Source organism: Leptosomus discolor, chromosome 4 (genome assembly GCF_034619465.1).
Source record: "Leptosomus discolor isolate bLepDis1 chromosome 4, bLepDis1.hap2, whole genome shotgun sequence".
Classification (NCBI taxonomy): domain Eukaryota; kingdom Metazoa; phylum Chordata; class Aves; order Leptosomiformes; family Leptosomidae; genus Leptosomus; species Leptosomus discolor.
The window spans coordinates 45,496,686-45,516,496 of record NC_141394.1 but is presented as its reverse complement, the minus strand read 5'-3'; the positions used below and the strand labels follow the sequence as shown (position 1 = coordinate 45,516,496).

Sequence of the window (19,811 nt, the reverse complement as noted above, 5' to 3'; positions counted from 1 at the left end):
AAGTTTGAGAAGACTCTGACTGGAAGTGGACCCCAAAAGTAGCTAGGAGGAACAAATTGCTTGAGATGCCTCACAGTGGGATGTGAGTGTGCTCAAGTGCCTGTTTAGAGCAGGGGCTGACTGCAGTCTCCGGTACCAGAAATAAAGCCTTTCTGTACGGAAATGACTGTGCAGGCACAGGAGGGGAGCAGACCTCGCAGTACAGCCAGATACAGGACCAGGGCGGACAAAACAATTGTAATGTGAAAAAAAGTATCTGTGCAATTTGGAAAAACACTTCAGAGAATGGAAATACTCTGATCGCTCCTGGGAGCAAGAGAAGAAACACTGCCTGGGTGTCCGGCGCAAGGATCAGAGCCTTGTCTGGCCACAGGCTTTCATGTGCCAACTCAATTAATAGATGCGCAGTCAGCAACTTAAATGGGGGAAAAAGCAGTCGGCTGGTGAATTAGCTTTACATGAAATGTCAGTACTGTGTGTCTTACACAGAGGTGCCTACTCATTAGTTGTCACTTTCAAGTCAATGTTAGCTTAAGACCTGGCTTGGAAAAAAACCTCACAGTGCTTTATAGAAATTGAAACATTTCTCTTAAAGAGATAACAAAAAGTGAGACTTATGAAGTAAAGCATTGAAAAACAAACACTGGTGAATTTAGTAAAACAAAGAGTAGAGAAACAAAGTACTTGAGGGAAAGCAAACTAGATTTTTTAATCCCTTCTTATTTTTATTTCTAGGGTGCTTCAGCTGACTGTTTGAAGGTATTTTCTCAGCTGTGAACAAGTCATAAGAAGAGAATAAAATCTGAAAATCACATTCCTTCAGTAATACTCGACCAGAAAAAACCACACCAGCACACCCAAATTGTAATGTGAGTTCGAAGATTTTTCCAGCCACACCTTAAGTATCTGAAGATAAACTTTGATGTTCTAAAATAATGCTGCTTAAATGTTGCTTGATACTTTTTTAGGCTGTGGCAGCTCTCATTTGATCTTCCCATCTAAGTCCCTTTCTCTGTCCTTGAATTAAATTGTTCTCTTCTTTTTCTTTTGTATATTTTCACTGTAATTACTGAACTTTACTTCACAAATAGTTAATACAGAGTCCAGACTCTAAAGAAACATTAAAGACAAGGTTTTTTAAAGCTACGCAGATACCTAAAGATGCAAATAAGCACTAAGTACTTTCAAGAGTATGGATATCTGATCTGGGGCAAGTTTGGTTCCTAGATACTTTGAAAAAGTGTATTTTCCTAGTTGGTAATTTAATTATCCTTAAAGGATCTAACCCAAGTGCCTAGTTCTAGTCTAGAGTCTAGTTCTAGTCTAGTGTCTCCTGCCTCCCTTTAAAATCAGGAAGGCAGCCTCCAGTCCTGTCTTAGTCCAGCTCTGCAGAAGTTGTGCCCATATTTAAGCATGTAAATATAATCCCAGTAGAATCAAAGAGACAGCATCTGGCTGAAAACCAGACAGATATTAAAGGAAAAAAGTGTGACAGTCTGTAGAGAGATGGTATTTATAACGTGTATACAAGCAAGAGGCTAAATTAAGGCTGTTTGGATAGCTTTCAGCATGTGTTTTGAGCATGTGCCTTTTTAACTTCAGGCCCCGGTACAGAAAAGTGTTGGTGCTCCTGAAGGCACTTTGCCTGCTCTTCTATGCCAGTGGAAACTACGACTGAAGCAATGAAGCATAGGTAGGTATTTTAAAATGGACCTAGGTATATTTTTGAAACACGGTTTAAAAAAAATAGGCAACTGAAGTATTTTCTGTGGCACTATATTGTTAATACTGATTTGACCATCACAGATGCTAATGTGTGATACATCCCTTTGTCAGCGTGATCATATTAAGCACACAGATTGCAAACTCTATGAGTTTTTTACAGTCTTTGCAATACCAAGGATGCTATTTCAGGAATTTGTAAACTTCTGCCTAGTATCTGACATCATTCAGACACTGTGCTGAAACCTAGAAAATCACATGCCTGCACCCTCATTTTCGGTAGGCAATGTAAGTAGTACCTTGCTTACAATTCTTATTTCTCTGAAAACAGTGCCCTGTCCCAACACATGGCCCCAACACCATGTCTTCAGGCAGGTGATAATATATTTTTTGTGATATTTTACTCATCCAAAATGCCATCAGTCACAACCCAGGGAGGTATATGCTGAGTGGAGTTATGGCAGAAAGCACCACTTCTCAACACCCTGTGTTTAAATCTAACTTTCAGTTCAGTATAGCTGACCATAGAGCTGCAAGACTACCTGAAAAAAATTTTGCCTTGTGTCTTTTGTGCTACTTTATTTTTGATTCTTTCTCTCTGAGATATGCCTGTCTTCATTTCCCATGAGAAACTATGCTGGTTTATTACACAGTTAAAGTAAGTTTATGTGTTTATTCACTGCATTTTGTCTGAATATACGGAATGGCTTCCTACTTAAGTTGCAATATAGCTGTCACTTAGTGAAAGCTTAAGAATTTGATTTGGTTGTGCAAGTGCTGAGCTTACCAAAATGTCACTTAGTGAAATCTCATGAATTCTATAAATTGTAGAAATGTTGAGTTTGCCAAAATACAAGCAGCTGCCTATGTCCTCTTCCTCCTGCTTGAGTCCGATATGGGAAGAAATCCTTTCCAAACAGCTGTGTTAGATGTGCTGTAGCTCATTTTCAGGTGGATCCATGTCTTGACCGGTATCTGTGACAGCAGTGCAAGTCGGCATACCTTCTTTAGACAGCTTTTTGGTTGCTGTGGAGGGCTGTGACAGTGAAATACACTTCAGTATGGGCTAGCAGCCCAATTACATATCCTAATAGCAGTATACAAACTGATACCCCTTGACTTCTATGGCTTCTTTTCTATGTATCTGTCTATGCCACAGTCATACCTCTGTGCCAAAGTGTAGGTGCACCAAGTGTGGTAAGAAGTGAGAAGTTCCTGGGTCTGACAGGCTGCTACATTGCCTATAAGCTGCTCTCTGAAGATTGATCTACTGCCAGAAGGTACCATTTATCCTTAGGTGTACCCTGTGTATGAGGTGAGCCATATTAAAATTCTGTGAGAGCTGGCATTCGTCCAGTTACGGGCAGATGCATCCAGAGCAAAAGAGGTCAATGATAATGGCTGGTGATGAAACCCATGATGGAAAGAATTGTAGATATGATTCTATAGGAAATAGAGGCTTCCTGGAAGTGAATGTGTAATTCCTCTGTTAATCCATTTTGGTTCTGAGTACTTAATTGTGAAGTTTTACATCTTCTACCATGTCTGCAAAGGTCAATCCACACATAGCCTGAGTCTACAAGCCCCTTGAAAGTCAATAAGAGCAGATCTCTGCATGGTGTAAATTCTTATAATTGTATCTCCACACAGAAGGAGAAACATGGGGTTCATTTGAGGTCCACAACTCATTCTTTTCTCATTAGCGCTGGAAATGCTTTTAAAGAATGCAAATATCTGGTCCTCAAAAAAAGCAAAAATATGCCTGTCAAATATAGGAGCTATATTTAAAACCTGTAAATCAGACAGGTGGATGGCACAGAACTATCCGAGGTTTCCAAACTGGGGGACTGATTGGATCGGGCAGGCAGCTGACAGGGCATTTTTTATCTCCGAGAAGCTGGAATGGCAGACAGGAAGGAGAGTGCAAGAGCAATGATGAAAAGCAAACCAGTACCTGCATTTCTGCTTTTGGAAGATGTAATCTCACAAATATGTGCCTTGCCTGAGGAGTCGGCTTCCTAGTAAGGGGCTGGCTCAACCCACTCGGGAGGCAGAGCAGCACTTACACCTTTCGCTGGCTGGAGCGTAAGGGTTGTTTTCCATACGTTGTGAAATTTCCTCCTAATTCTTGCAGACTCATAAGATGCCAAACACTAGCAGAGCTCCCCACAAACTATGTTGTTCAAAATGGTCATGCTACCTGCTGTGAGACTGCACCAGTGGAAGCCACTGGGTTCTCCCCTCTGTGAGATGAGGTGAGAAGATGAAGAAATCTGAAGGAAGTTTTAAATTCATAAAGCTCCCTAATCCCTATTCTAAATAATCCCTTAGGAAGCTTACATTAATGTAAATTTCATATAATCTCATTGTCCAGGATGATATCTGCCATCCCAGTATTAGTCCTCAACAGATCAATGCTGAGAAGGCATTTAAAGAGAAAGACAGGTTTGGAGTTGCACATGTGCATTAAAGCTGGGTATAGATAATAGTGTAGGTACTGTTAGGGAATGATCAAGTTCTTTTATTTTAACCATGAATATTTAAGATGAAATTGGAAGATGGTTTCTGACCATCCAAGCATTAAGTTTGCCAAATGTTCTCCTGTTAGCTGCAGTGGGCAAGTTGCTGGCATTAAATTAGATTTTGACAGATCTTTGAAGGTGCACCTAACTCTATGTGGGCTGAGTGAAGGCCAGGTGAGAACAGGACATAAAAACCTACAAGTTTCATTTTGCATTTACTTCAGCTTTACCTTTTGTAGTTCAGGTTTCTGCAGCCAACTTCTACATGCTACAAGCATATGAAGCACGGCATTGCCAAATTGGCAAGAAATTATCAAATCTTAAATCTCTTTTGGTTCATAAGAGGATTTCTTTTGCTTTTTGAAAAAAAAATGGCTGGGTAATGGGACATGTAGGGAAAGCCCTCCTCATGGGGCATAGGACAGTCCTTTATAGTGATTCAAAAAGCGGAGCTGAGAGCCTGTAGCTCTGTCTGCCTGTACTTGTCTTTTCTGTCTCGCCGTTGCATGTCTACAGCATATGCCACGTCTGCTCCTGTTTCTCTGCAGATGCGCACCATGTAATCCATTGAGTCTGGTCACCCTTAGCTCTCAGAGGGAATTTAGAGTTTGTCTTTGCTAGAATTTGAATTGTCATGTTTGTCTGTGCCATGTGTTGAACATATATGTAATGCTCTTCACCCCTTTTTCTCAGAGCAGTAAAATTGATATCCATCAAGCCAGCTTTTCAAAAACAGTTCAGTAGTTGTTGGGAAGTGCATGTAATAACTCTAATGCAGATCCCAAGTTCTGAAACACTACAAAGTGTTTTTCAGTAACTTCTGAAACGCCATGCCAATTTTCAAGCTCATCTGACTCTTCCTGCCACTTCTAGACACTACAGAACTACTGCTCTTACACAGAAATGCTCTTTCAGCCTTGCCTTGTCTCTAGGCAAATTTCTGTTTGCTTACTGAACGTAGATGAGCCCTGGGCACTGCAGTGACATACAGTTTACATAGATTGCGTCTCATTAGTCCTGGGGAAAAAATCCAATCTCGTGTCAATTAATTTTGAAGTGGAGCTGAATTATGGGTGGCCATTTCTTGCCATCCTAAATTCAGACAACATGTGGTGTTATCTCTCCTATCAATTTCTGTGGCTAATTTGGGTATGGATGCGGACTTTCAAAGGACTCTGAATATTGATTTTGAATAAAAAGTTCTGCTTAACCTGACTTACAAGTTCTCTTCAAGTTCCTGCAAGGGAATCTCAATGGACCAGGACCTCGCCTTTTAACTCCTCCTTTTTTATGATCTACCTATTTTTCCCCACCATCTCAGGCCATATGGGCTGGCTACAAAGCCAAACAGGGCATAAATATCTGAAATCTCACAAACAACTATTGAAATAGGAAAAAATCAGAGTGAAAATAAACCACAAAAAACATAAATTCAAAGAAAAAAACCTTGATAGAAACTAGCTAATGTCTGAGCTGGCTCTCAGTCTAGTTTATTTTACGCAGCACTGTAACATGGTTAGCTATGTAAACAAATAGCCCTAAACTCCTTCTTTGTGCAAGTTTTGTTTGTAGGTTTATTTTTTTACAAGCTTAAAAAACGGACCAAATTCATATTGGTGATCAGGAATGTAAAAGAAAGTCTCAAACAAAGGAAAGACTTTAAAGTGCTAAGACTAAAGAATGGGAGAAAACAAAATGCAAAGAGGTAAACTTAGAGAAAATAACATACTTTTAATCATTACATAATCTTTGATCTAAGGTTGTCATGAAGATATGCCAAGTAAAATAGAAAGTAAATAACTCGTTGTCTCCTTAACTACTTGTTTTTGCAGAAGAGAAATAGACATCAAATCATGAGAAGGAGGAAAAGGGAGTTTGAAATGTAGTTTAAACATTCGATGGGGCCAGTAAAAGAGGAGGTAAGAAAGATCCAAAGAGCTGATGTTAGGGATACAATATTTAGAAATGGAAATGCGAAAATGAACTGTGGCAAGGATGCTATACAGGCAGATAAGGGTAAGAGATGAAAGAGAAAAGAGAATGGTTTAGATGAAGATACTAAATGTCAAATTGAGAATCTCAAAAGTACAGATCAGAAGGGACCGCTGACAGCAGGAAAAAACGGAGACATCGGAAAGGAGAGAAAGATTATGTGTTTTATTACCAATTCTCTAAGACATCCTGGGTGACTGCTGGAAAAAGCCCTGCTCACTCTCCTTTACAAAAAGAGATATGGACATACTGAATGTTCTCGGCTAAATGAAGCAAGTATTTGGGAAGGTCACTAAATACAGCAATGGAGAAATTAGGACCTGAGATCATGAGCCTGTGTACCAAGAAAGTGATACTGGCTGATACATGAGAAATGTATCAAAAATACCACCTGTAAAAGATAATATTAGAAATAGGGAGAGTAAGGAGAAAAGCAGCTTGCCAGAAGGTTGTGCCAACGATTCTAACATTAACACTACAATTAGCAGGATATCAATGAATACAAAACGATGAATGGATGAAAAATGGCAACGGTTGAAAAAAGGTGGAAGAGGAAAAAAATATAATTTTGAATAGCAAAATACTATATTGCATCATTTATACAGCTTAGTAGCATGAGGCACCAAGACTACTAGAAGAAAAGCAGCAGTTTCATAAGTCGTCTCCTTGTATGCATGATATGGTGGCAGTCCAGCAGCACGTTTCAAGAGAAGTGGATGACTGCTGATGAGAAATCCAGCAACTAGTGATCACACATCAAAGTAATCCTTGAAGAGCAAGTGTTTTGCAAGAACTTCTCCAGAGAGCAGAGCTCTTCAGCTTTGCTACTGAGCAAGCAGTTAAACAGCTACAGTTATAAGAGAGAAAATACATCTCAAATGGAGTAACTGTACTAGCAAGACGGGCAATGAGCTACACTTGAATTACTGATCCTATAAAACAATGATGTGGTTATACCACAGTGCAAGTTGTATCAGTAAAAGGGAATCACATATCTGTACAACACTGCTTTACCAATATAAAAGCTATCTGTCAAAACAGGCGATGGGACTAAAATTGTTATCTTTCCATCTGTTGCAAAGATTTTTCTGTTGTTAATGAATGAATTGATAGAAGTACGCTGTCACTCATCACATCACAAAAAATTCAATTACATTTGTTTGCTTATGAATCGACTGGGTTTGGTTCTGATTTTCAAGGAAGGAACTCCCAAAATAGGCATATTAAAACATCTAGATACAAACACTTCCTTGCTTAAACATAAAACCTCTTCTCTGGCGACAGTACCATTCAGTTCCCAATAAGAACTTTGCAAAACCTCCCTTTAACAATTGCCTCTCAAAAATCGGAAGCACCAGCTTTTATTGATATTAAAGGGAGAAAATAATGTGAAACGCTGTCATTGCATGCCACGGTTGCCCAGTGTCCAGGTTTGGCTGGGATAGAACCATAGGCCAACCATGAGCTGGGCAGGCTCAAGCCAGCCAGGGCAGCTGACCTGAGTTAGCTACAGGTGTAGCCCATCCCATAATGTCATGGCCATTATAAAGGGGGGAGGCTTGCTAAGAAGGGAAGGCTCCTGTGGGGTTCCTTTTGCTCCTCCTCAGGCCTGCTCTCTGGTTGATTGCGATGTCTGGCTGTTCCTTTGGCTAAGTATATTTCTGTTAGTATTGGTGCTGTTTCATTAAATCTGTTTCACTTCAACCCGTGGGTCTGCTCTCCTTTTTCCTGATTCCCCTCCCTGGCTGGTGAGGGGTCGTTGGATGATAGAGTGATAGTTACAGTTTAGCCCTGGGTACAGGCTAAATGTAGGTGCCCAGTCACCTCATGTTTCAGTTATGTGTTGAGTAGGCCAATATTCACTCTACCATTTCAGTAAACACAACCAACAAAAAAATCTTGAAGGTATTTTACTAATATTTTAATGTTATAATTTAATTTACATTTATGAAAATATTGCAGTTAAAATTTAAAATCACTAGACATTGTATGTTTTGAGGCTATCGTTTTCAAGATTCACATAATAATGAGAAAGCATCAACTTCTTTATTCCCTCAATGACTTAACTATGAAAATGTCACAAATGTTGGGTATATGGGCATGTATGGATTGGTCTCCTATAAATCCCTGACTGCCCCCTCTCTTCTGTTTTTGCCTAAGGGTGCAAAAACTTTTAAAGTAATTTCCTTTTACCGTTAGAGGTGAGTAACCTTCCTTTGAGTAAAAGTTTTAAAAGGAGATGCAGCTTTATATATCTGAAAGGCATCCAGAACTGCACACAACAGTAACACACAAAAAATCAGAAACACTGTAGCATTTATTAGAAATTTCAAATGCAGATGTCTTTTGAAAAGCATACTTAATTTTACATATTACTTGTCTCAAGAATGACTCTGAGGATGCTTTTGAGTATATCAAACAGTCTCCAAATTACTTTTTTCTATTTTGGCCTTGTTTGGGAGTCAGTTGTATTTTTTTAAAACTGTTCTAGAAGTCACTTTGGGTTACTGAAATTAACCTCACTCACTTGATGCCAAAGCACATAATTATTATTTAGCCATAGCATAAAGTAGAAAAGCATACTGGCAAAAGCACAAAAAAAAATAATTGTCCAAACTAATATCTGAAGCATTAAAGCAAACGACAGCCTTAGTAACCCGCCTTTTGTACAAAAGGTTCTTCTTTTTAAATATGGTGCAGCCTAAAGCAATATTCTTCCTCTCTCTCCAAAAGACGCCACCCCAGACACAAGAAGCTGGTGTCCTGGTGGTTTACCTAGACAATGGGAAAAAAGCTCTAGCTCAAACTGCATACACAGGCTAAAATAACTAACACTTACATAGCGTACCACCTCCTTTTCCCCTGCTAGCATTTCAGATCTCAGGAGTCTGCATTTCCCTGTGGCAAACACCTGAAATAGCAACAAGCTTCAACATGGATTTCACATTCTCGGAGTATAACTGTGACCAGAATCCAAGCGAAAAGAAATAATTGGAGTCCTAAATAATTTTTAAAGCCTTAGAAAACCAAGCTTAGTGTTAGAATACAGAGTATCTGACTGAAAATAGCTAGTTTCAGTGACTGCATCTTAGCTTGGTTTATCAGAATTAACTAGGAGGCTAGGAAGAAGTCATATGTTCTCTAAGGATATAGGATTTCAATGGTTTATATGTTTTTTAAAGTAAATTCCACAATTCACCTTCAAAGTCCAGGTCAAATTAGTAAATCCTTCCTATTGTTTGCATGAGGGAATATGACAGCACTCAGTAGTTTACTTCCTTCGTTACCACCTAACAACGTTATTTCCTATCCCCTGATTTTCTAAGCCTCATCTTGCAAAGGTTACACTTCTTGTAGATCGAACCCTTGTTTAGCCAAGACTTCCTGCTTACTTACGTAAGTCTTTCTCACTCAGATCCAACACTTTCACACTCAGAATTCTCTTAGAAGGAAACAGAGAGTCTCCTTATCTGGATCCCGAGCCGATGAGGTCCACATGGAGTCGAATCTTAAAGAATATAGACATTTACTATACGGATAATAGAAACTTCTTCCTAAACTTTCCTTCAGCAGGAGAAGCTGTTGCAAAGAAAAGCATACACTTTAAATCAAAAGGTTACTACAGGAAAATTCTCCATAGAGCTCTGTGGGATTTATACAAACTTCAAAATAAGCTCAGCCAAAATAAAAAGTAATTTTCATGAACTTGTTCTAAAGTATTTAAGCAAGCAAAACGTGTTGGTTTATTTGACATGGCTTCTAAATTTAAAATACTCTGTATCTGTATTTTAAAATAATAAATAGTTAAAAGAGATAATGCAGAAGGGTACCTCTTCCACAGAATCTATAAATCTCTGTGTGGGGCTTTATTTATCGGAATTTCAACAGAAACTTCTTATTTAATCAGAATATGCTTTGGATGGAATTCCCATCAGATATTTCATAACGAGAAACCAGAAGTTTGTGGGGTTTTTTGTAGGGGTTCTAGTAAAGCATTCATACAGTTTAGCCATAGGCATTTTCTCCCCACCCTCCAAAGTTTTCACCGTCTTCCAACAATTTGATACAACTTCTGAAATGTTTTTACAAATGGATAAACTGTCCTCCACCAGAAAAAACAGTAAATAAAGCCTTAGCCAAACTATTTATTGAAAATTGGAGATTCAAATGAGTAAGAGATTGTTTCTCATGGTTTAATTATAGGTACCGTAATACATTCTTTATTACACTGCCCTAAAGGTCTTTCATAAAATATTTTCTTCTTCCTCTAAATCAGAAAAATTATCTCTAACTTCTGAAAAATTTAAAATTGATAGATATGGAAAATATTTAAAACAGGTTTTGAAAAAGTCACAAGCAGTATGCTTCATAAATTGAGATTTTTGGCTCTGGTATGATTACACTGCTTGAAATGCATACTTGAAGATGTGTAAATGTACTGTGATTTACTCAACTTCCCACTGCAGCCACGCAAACAGCACCCCTGTTAATGGTACTTAAAATAATAAACCACGTTGGTGCATTGAATCCTATAGCAGAGCCTTCAAGTATAGTAAATAAAACAGGAGTTTGGTAAGGGTTTGAGTGCAGATATTGCATAAGCTGATTTTTTTCTGTATTTACTGTAGAAATACATGGAGTTGCACAGAAGGACCCACATCAAATCCAAATTCCAAAAAGCTTGAAAGGGAGAGAATGACTTTCCTTTTTTCACCTCTTCAAAGACCAAGTAAAGGTTCGTTTGTCTTTTGACTCTCGGATAAATGATTATGCCGTTCACACGAGCAGCTTTAAGAAAGCAAAACACATCCAAAGCTGCTAACTTCCTGCTTTTCATCATCTGCTGCAAGAATAAACTATGGCTAGAAATCTTGAGCAAGGGAAAAAAAAAATAATAAAAAAAACCCCTTAGTTCTCAGAACGTAAGCCTGTATTTTCTGCATTATTCGTTTTTTTTAAGTATCAGAAGCATCAAGCTGATAAATATTTACTGTTCCATTGTCAACAATATCAAAGACACCAGTGAAATTATTGATGTGAAGAAGTGCTAATCTCCTCCTGAAGACAGAATTCCAAGTGGGCAGCAGTTCATCCTGAGTGCACCAAACTGCTCAAAGAATTGCTTTTGCCTCCACTGAACTTTAAAGGTTCAACTTACTCGCTCTCTCCACCCCAAATTTTGTGTTCTTTCCTTCTGATTTTGTGCAAAACTTCAGTTCACAGTCCTTTTACGTAATTTCAGTTTTCTTTCATTATGTACATCTAGGCACCTGAGCAAGACACACTACAGAACATTGCAGCAACGCTTGTTATTAAACTGCCTATTTTTGTTTACTTATATAATTCCTTTTTTTTGATTGCATGCCTTCACACTTTGCTAAAATACTTATTTACATGCTACATGTTGAATAAAATTTTCCAGATCAGCTAGGGAATTGTGAAGAGAATCACTTGTGTCTTGACTGTTGAGAAACCTTTGAAGGGTATCTAAAGCACTCAAAGCCTCGTTTTTTGATGGTAAAGGCTGTTCAGCTCCCTGAAATTGATCCCCTTCATCCTTATCTTCATCACCAATGAATGTTCCAGCTTTATCCGATGCACTTTCTTTGGCACACATCCTTTCACCACTTGTGATCATTTCGTAAGCTACAAAGCCATCATCTAGAGCTGCATATTCCTCCAAAGACAAACCTTCTGGAAACTCCACTCCAGCTGCCTGTGCATGTGAAATCAAATCAGCATCACCTCCAACCTCTGTGTCGTTACCATTAACCCTGGTTTCTAATTTGAATCCTGCTTCATTATAACTTTTCACAATAGTCTCCGGTGTTACTTCCCTCCAGCACAGGTACAACATCTCAATTGCATCAAGAAGAGTCAGCATAAACTCTTTATTACCTTCTACACAGTCAACGAATCTCTTGATAAGACAGTGCCTGTATTTAAGCTTCAGACTTCTGATAGCCCCTTGTTTCGTAGCTACACGTGAAGAGTCTGGAGGAGAGAACACTAATTTCACAGACTTCAGGTTCTTTACTTCTGTGTGAGCTGGGACAGAATCGACAAGAATAACTACTTGTCGCTGCTGTGCTTGAAATCTGTCATCAAGTTTATGCATCCACTGTTCAAACACTTCTGAAGTCATCCATGCCATATCATTTGCTTCATAATCCACAGGTAGTGACTTCAAATCTTTGAAAGAGTGTGGACTTTTGTTTTTTCCTATAACAAGCAAAGGAAGTTTCTCGGAGCCATCCATATTTGTACCCACCACAACAGTTATTCTCTCTTTACTTAGTCTACCTACAGAACAAGTTTCCCCTTTAAATGCAAATGTGTTATGTGGCAACATCTGATACAACAATCCAGTCTCCTGTATATAAAACACATTTTTTGGCTGATAACCATTTAAATAATCAGGAAGAACACTTTGGTACCAAGGAGTAGGAGCATCCCCTGTAGTAGCAGCAGCTGCTTCTACAGGCTGAGCTCTGAAAACTAAACCATACCTTGACTTGAAACGATTGAGCCACCCATTACTGCATTTAAAATCACTGTGTCCAAGCTTCTGGGCAAAATCATTAGCCTTGAGGCGCAACATGGGACCATTTACTGGCACGTTCAAGCACTGAGCAATTCTGTACCACTTCATCAATGCCTCCTCCAGGTCAGTATAAAAAGCAGTCCTTAGTCTTTTTCTTTTAGGATCAAATTGTAAAGATTCAAAGGCTTCCAAAACTTTTTCTTTGTTCTTCATAATCGAAGACAAGGAATTATTCTTTATGCCATACTTGGCTGCAATGTCTGCCTTTTTCTTGCCACTCTCCACAGCACTTATTATGTCTATTTTTTCCTCAATAGATATGCTTTTTTTCCTCCTCACTATGGGTTCGGGCAGAGGACTCCCCGAAGCCTCTGCCATGATACCAAGCACTGTCTTCCAGAGGTGAACATCCACACCCAGTCAGCCACCTTCCCGCTCTGCCGCTTTCGGCCGTGGATGCCTTCGACGAGGCCGGTTTTCGAGACAGCACTCTGATCTCAGGGTCATGGCACTTGGCAGCGGCTGGAGCACCCTCCCGACTGCAGCTGGCACACACACAAAGCTGGGCTGGGGAGCAGGCTCGCCCAGCGCCGAGCAGCAGGCCCAAAGAGGGGAGAGCCCGCCCGCACACACGCTGAGGGCGGGACACGGCCCCCACGGCCGCGGTGGGCGGTGTACCCCTCACCGTGGCCTCCCCTGAGAGGTGCCGCCGCCGCTGCCCCCTCCCCCCGCGGCCAGAAGGCCGTCCCCGCCGCCTCCCCGCCGCCTCCCCGCCTCTGGGCACCCCCTCGGCCCCCCGAGACCAGGGCCGCCCCCCCAGAGGCCTCCGCCGGGCGGTAGCAGAGGTTCGACGCCAGCGGGAGAGGAGGGACGGCCCCGGCTCCGGTTGCTATGGCTACGGCTCGGCCGGGCAGCGACCATAGACACGCAGCGCCGCAGCCTAGAGCGGCCGCTGCCCGCTGCACCTCCCCGGCAGCCGCCTTTCCGGCCAGGCGCTTCCGGCTCCTGCTAGTACCGGAGAAGGAAGAAAATAAAGCTGGAGAGGGGACACCGGCGCCGCCCCACCCGGCTTCCTCCTTCCCCCCCTCCCTCCCCCCTCAGCACGACGCCCCCAGGGCCGCAGCAGCGCCGCCGGCAGGTGAGGGCCGGGGCGAGGCCGAGGCCGAGGCTGAGGCCGGGGCCGGGGCCGGGACAGGCCGTTGGTGCCCGGGGTCGGATCGGGCCCAGCCCAGCCCGGCGCGGGGGTCGCTGCGGCGGGACGGGGAAGGCCGCATCTCACCGTGCGCTTCGACCCGTCCTACGTGTCGCACCGCGGGAACGGCCTCCGCTTCCTCGGCCTCCCCGGCAGCCCGTGGGTGCGGGCAGCGGGCGGCTGGGCCAGTCGGCGGCGTGGGGGCAGCCCACAGATTCCACCGGGGCCCACCTGGGGGCTGCCCCCGCCCGCTTTGTCCTGCCCGCCGCCCCGGGTGCCGGCGGGTGCCCTTGCCGTAGGGGTCGGGAGTGCCGTGCGGGTTGGGGTCTGCCTCTCCTCTCTGTGAGGTTCACAGCAGGGTCTCTGCTCAGGGTTTGTGGGCACCCAGAGAGGGAGGGCAGAGCCTGAGCTTGGTAGAAGGTGGGTTTCACGTGAGAGAAAGGGAACTCGTTTGGTGGAGGAGGAAAACTGTAGATACTGCATAAATTTCGTGCCCCTGGGAATAATTCCACGCCCTGACAATTACTGTTTTAAGTGTTTCAATTTGTCTTTTGCAGCTGGCTTACTATTCTTAAAACATGGAAACACTGTGGTGGTGCATGACAAGCAGGTGTTGCATCTGGTATTGTTTACAAACTAGAAGGAATGCTTCCAGCATTCCTTACAGTACATCTCTGACTCATCTTTTTTAACGGAAGCCCCCTCACAGCCTTTCATCTTGCATCCACTGAACTGGATGTAATTTCAGTGTCTAGGGTGTGCTGCTTACGCTTGGTGGAACTGGTAGTGAGAAGTTAGCACTTGCAGTCAGTGGCTTTATCTAAGTGTTGATTCTCATAGAAAAGATAACAGAAGGGTTCTTTTGCAGGGCTGGGGAAGGGTGTCATTTGATCAGTGAAACTCCAAAACTGAGTGGCTGTCTGAATCATATGTATGTTTGTGTACATATATGTATGTACACACACAGTTAAAAAGGAAGGAATAAGTAATGCAGAAGAACATTAGCTTGGAAAAATTGGAAGCTGAGGCAGTATCTTTATCAGCTGCTTCTTTCTGTTTTGGTAGAAGTTGAAACATTAATGGGAGCCCATGCCTTAACTAATCTGGAGATGAGCAGAGTGTTAAAGCACTTAGGGGCAGATTGACCTGGAGTAGGGACTGGAGAAGTTAGTGGCAGCCCTGTTCTCTAGTGCTTATCTCCATTGCATCTTGCAACTTTCAAGCATAATTAGATCTTGCAAGTGGAGCAGCCAGCAAATTCAAGAGCATAAAGAGTAAACTATGGTGTGATTGCAGCAGAAAGTGTTTAATATAGTTCTTTAAATTCTTTTTAAAAAGCAATTGATCTTAATGAGAATTACTGTTAGTGTTCTTAGTTAGAAACTGAAATTAAGAAAATATGTGTTAAATCATTCTTTTCCACCAGTACTTGCATTTTCTGCAGTGTTGCAAAAACTTTTATTGCTTATCTGTGCAGTGGAGTGATAAGACAACAATAAAAGTGTGTAATAAGCTTTATCTGGACAGAAGATGTCTTGCTTTTACCTTAGTGGCAATTAATTTAAGAGGAAAAACTGAAGTAAAGGAGCCAATGCATCCTACTTAGAAAAGCAGATGTGGTTGTTGAGAACGCCATGGTTCTCGTTTCTGAGACCATAAGTCATTTACTGAAGTAATGTAACTATGCTAAGAATAAACCCCTTAATCAAAACGAATTTATGTTAATTCATATTTGCATGAATAAGCAAATATGAATTTGCCTTTTTTATGAAAAGTCTGTAAGTATGCTGTTATAACCACTAATTATAATCGTTTAAATATCTCTGAAGTCTTCATCCTAGAGGAAGCTTAGTATGTTGTTTGTAAGTTTTTGCTTTGCTTTTTACTTTGCCAGTTGAAGAAGTGATATATAGATCCCCAGGACTTAAAAATTCTGCAGTTTTATTTACAGTGAGCAGAACTTAAAGTGACTGAGGCTGTAATCTGATGTGCATTTAAGGTGGCTTTGCTATGACGGGAAGATTCTCAGTGTATTCTGTCTCCTCTGTTCTACTCTGGTGCAGTATTTGTGTGGATTTGCAGAATCTAGTGGGGAAAAAAAATGAAAATCCAGAGGGGCAGGAGTGATGAAGGCAGGGTTTCAGGCTTAAATTAATGTCAGAATATGGATCAGGCATGTTTTTTCCAAGTAGAATGTCTCAGAATTGTTGTAATTGCAGCTGATGGTAACAAATGTCCTGGTATACTGAACAGTCACCTTAGCATGTTCTAAAGTCACGGCTGCTTTAGTGAAAAAATAATTGATAATGCAGAATTTATACTCTTACAAGGAACAGCCCTTCCTCTGACACCTGCAAGAGAAAATCAGGAACAACTGAGATATAAAAGTCTATATGCATTTCTGTAATGGAACCTTAAATATGAGTAGTATATGTATGTAGATGTCTCTTTTGCCACAATTTCACATGAGCATCTTAACTTCTGAGTCTTCATAAACATGTAGAAGGTTGTAGTCTTTACATCCAGCATTTGATGTTTACATCTACTTGCTTTTTTGCTGTAGAAGCAATCATTAGGGAATTCTGTAGTTAAATTAGAATGTGCAGTTAAACTTTTTACAAATTTTCCCCTACTCATGTTTTAAAGTTGGTCAGTGTGATCCTGCAGAGCTGTGTTGAAAGTGTTGATACTGCTTGCAGAAAAAGAATGCTATACAAAAAAAAACTGCTGTGGGGGAGGTTGTAATACAAATGGTGAATTAATTTGGATTTTAAAAATTGAATTATTTGTCTTTACCCAGTGTCTTCTACAAGGGTTTGTGAGATGGCTCATGGTTATTAAAAGTCTTAAGGCTATCAAGAAAATAGTTTTGCTGCTTAGAGCATTTAGTAGTTTTAAACTGCATTACCATGATATGTAACTTTGTACGTGAGGTACAAACCTAACTCCAGGATCACTAATGTGGTAGAACTGAGGTACAGATTGTCTTGATTAGGACTGCAGTGCAAGATTAATTTAGCTTCTTGTTTAACCAACAGAGCAAAGGAATTGCACTTAGTCTTCTTGTCCGTAATGGAAATTTTTTATCTACTCAGAAATAAGCTGTTAAGCATGGAGGTTCTTTTCAACCACAAGCAGAGTTTGGACAGAACCGTGTGGGAAAACAGCACCTCTGCTGTACAGTCTTTCATATTCAAAAGAATTATAGAAAATTAAGAAAAGATACATGGAAAGAAGTTATACCTTTCTTAATTACTTCAACAGGAATTTTGTGTTGGTGGAGAAAAATCCAGCTTCAATCAGTGATAGCTCTGAATTAATTGTTTTTCTGGAGAAAATATCTTATTTTACATGTTTGGTTTTCCAAAGTAAAGTAACAGGTAATGTGGTGTAATATGATCTAGATTATCTAGATGATTCAGTTTCTCAGCCTTTGTGTCCTTATTTTATTTCCCTTGTCATGTGAGCTGTTAACCTTATTAATTATTTGCTTTAATTAAAATGTTTTATAGTTTAGGAGATTGAAATACAATATAAGTATAAATAGTGATCTCTATAATTTTTCTTAATCTGGTATGTGGCTGAACATGTATAAAATGGTGCAAGGCTTAATGAACTGAAGTCATGTGTGAATATACTCAATACTGACAGACTGTGTTTAATTTTTAATGAGTGGTTGTCTCCTCCTCTCAAACAGCTGAGTGAATTGCAGTGTCACCTGTAGTTACCAGCTATTTGAAATCAAATGCATATAGCTCTCTTATTTAAGCTATATTAGGTATGTAACTTATCTTTCATGATCGCTATAATCACAGGGTTGGTTTCTTGTGCTTGTGCTCAGTGTTATTGACTTTCTTTGCCTCTGTAGGAGAGATTTTTTTTTTTTGAGAATAAAATGAAAGGGATTCTGCTTCATAACAGACTGAACATCTTACTAGGTTCCAGTGGCTTAGCATCAATATAAACTTGCAAAAAAAAAAAAAAGTCAGTTTGGATAAATCTGATGTTTTGACAAAATTGTGATCTCTGCAATAGTAGGATACAGTCAGTGTATTGTTGCAGGTGACAGTAAATATCAGCTAAAGAACCTCGTTTGACTTCTGGGTTTTATGTTGCAAGCATAGCCATCTGTGCAGGGAAGGTTGCTTTGGCAAAGGAAGCTTATGCTAGGCTGTATTCCTAGTCTTGGTTAAATTTTGGAGAGCTAAAGACCTGGTCACCATCGAAAGAGGGAGGTTTCTCTTTGCTTTAGAGAACTTGTTAAAATAAATGTTTTCTGAGAACTTACTTCGGTTTCTGTAAGGTGCAACATCCAGCTCCTTTCACATCAATTAATGCATGCCAAACCTATTTTATTTTCAGGTATGTCAGAACACAGCAATGAATCCACAACACTTGATGAATCTCATCCAGCTGCAGAAGAGATCCAGTCTGACTCTGAGGTGATTGGGTGATAGTTATATTAGTGTAAAATCAACCAATCCCAGCAACAGTTTCAGACTGCCAAAAATTCTTATGTGCATAGCACAGTGAAGTTAGTATGGGGATATGAGTTCATGTCCGTTATCTTGAGTGGGTGGGGTTGGTTTTGAGACACTATTAAGAGCAATCCTATTAAGTCATAACAAAGGGTTACTTCAACCAGTAGTCTGTTGCTGTGCTGTGGTGTTTGTTTTGTAAGTTGAATAGTTTTAGACATGGTAGAGTCTGAAATGTGTAAGTACTGCAGGAAGGAAGGGTTGGTATTTTAAAAGGCAGCAATCTTGGTGTAACCTTGCCATAACAAGGCATTCTATCTGCTGCTGGAGTGGTGAATCTTTTTTTTTTTTTGTGGGGGGGGGAGAAGATACAGCTTGTACCTTCTTTGTGGAGAAGTCTGTGACTTTTAAAATTACAAATTCCAAAGGTTTGCAATAATACTTAGCCAATCAGATGTGTTTGGGAGGCTGTTTTAGAAATGTAGACATTTCCCTGACTGTTCTAGAGTAAGAATGAAAAAAGATGATGCTGACTTTATCACTATTAGAGTTTTAGTGCTAGTGAGTTGTTTTAAACTTCTCATAAAAACAGAATAGTGATTCCACAGATATTTAGCCTGTCTCCAGATCCAATGTTTGTAAACAGACATGGGCGAAGAAAATAGTGATTAAGTTATTAAGGGATGAATGTATTTTTTTCTAAATAAAATGTCTAATGGAGACTTTGTGATTTTTTTGTAGTGTGTATGTCATCAATGCATCAATACAGACTTAGGAACTTCTTTAGATTTTCTTTAGGCTATTCCTACATATGATAAATTTTCCTTTGAGGTTGCAGTTTCTTTATATATACTTAGTTTAGATCAGCTTTGGGCTACATTTGCCAAGGGGACACTTAATTCAGCAATCATACTTGCTGTTTCAATAGAAATACTGTTGTGGTTTGGTGGTTTAGTTTTCTCTCAGAACAGTATGCTTACCATGATTGCGTGAGGTTGCAGGAACATGCATCTGGAGGTAAAGAGAAATGGCTGCTGGTTTTGGTAGTAGCCTACAGTTAGTGTTTTGAAATACTGCACTGCTGAAGTAAGCTGATGCTGTGGCCAGGAGCAGTCCGTCATTCTCAGTAGTTTCTTACTGCATTATTGCCCACTCTGTTTCATAGACAGCAAGTGTTGAAGCTGTGTGATGAACTGTCTTGGAGAACTGATTTGAGTGGAAAAATTGCCCATCCCCTTTTTGGGCATAGGTCACCTTCTTTTAACCTGCAGTGTTTCCGCAATCTTGTTTGCTGTACAAATACGTTGTTCTGGCCCAGGGAAGAGGTAGGGGAATGGAGAAAGCTGATGGGGGGAAGAGTT

General features: G+C 40.5%; 2 protein-coding genes across 5 annotated transcripts in view; one reads left to right on the top strand and one right to left on the bottom strand.

Annotated features, from left to right (window-relative positions):
- Window positions 1-11,622: 11,622 nt before the first annotated feature.
- TIGD4 (tigger transposable element derived 4) lies at window positions 11,623-13,158 on the bottom strand. The gene has a single exon (XM_009961056.2). It carries the CDS (start codon window positions 13,156-13,158, stop codon window positions 11,623-11,625), a length of 1,536 nt encoding a protein of 511 aa, XP_009959358.2.
- Window positions 13,159-13,889: 731 nt separating this feature from the next.
- The window catches only part of ARFIP1 (ARF interacting protein 1), a 42,737-nt gene continuing 36,815 nt past the window's right edge, over window positions 13,890-19,811 (top strand). For 2 of the 4 annotated variants that reach the window (XM_086464087.1, XM_086464086.1), the window contains exons 1-2: window positions 13,890-13,918; window positions 18,335-18,414. In XM_086464087.1, the coding sequence (XP_086320213.1) occupies window positions 18,337-18,414 (78 nt within the window). In that variant the 5' untranslated portion in view covers window positions 13,890-13,918; window positions 18,335-18,336. Of the gene's footprint in view, window positions 13,919-18,306; window positions 18,415-19,811 lie in introns of those variants that run through there. The other 2 variants (XM_009959846.2, XM_009959845.2) reach the window with 1 other exon arrangement.

What these genes read in the sequence shown, in the direction of transcription:
- TIGD4 (XM_009961056.2), bottom strand. Translation starts at nt 13,158, where the DNA reads ATGGCAGAGGCTTCGGGGAGTCCTCTGCCCGAACCCATAGTGAGGAGG.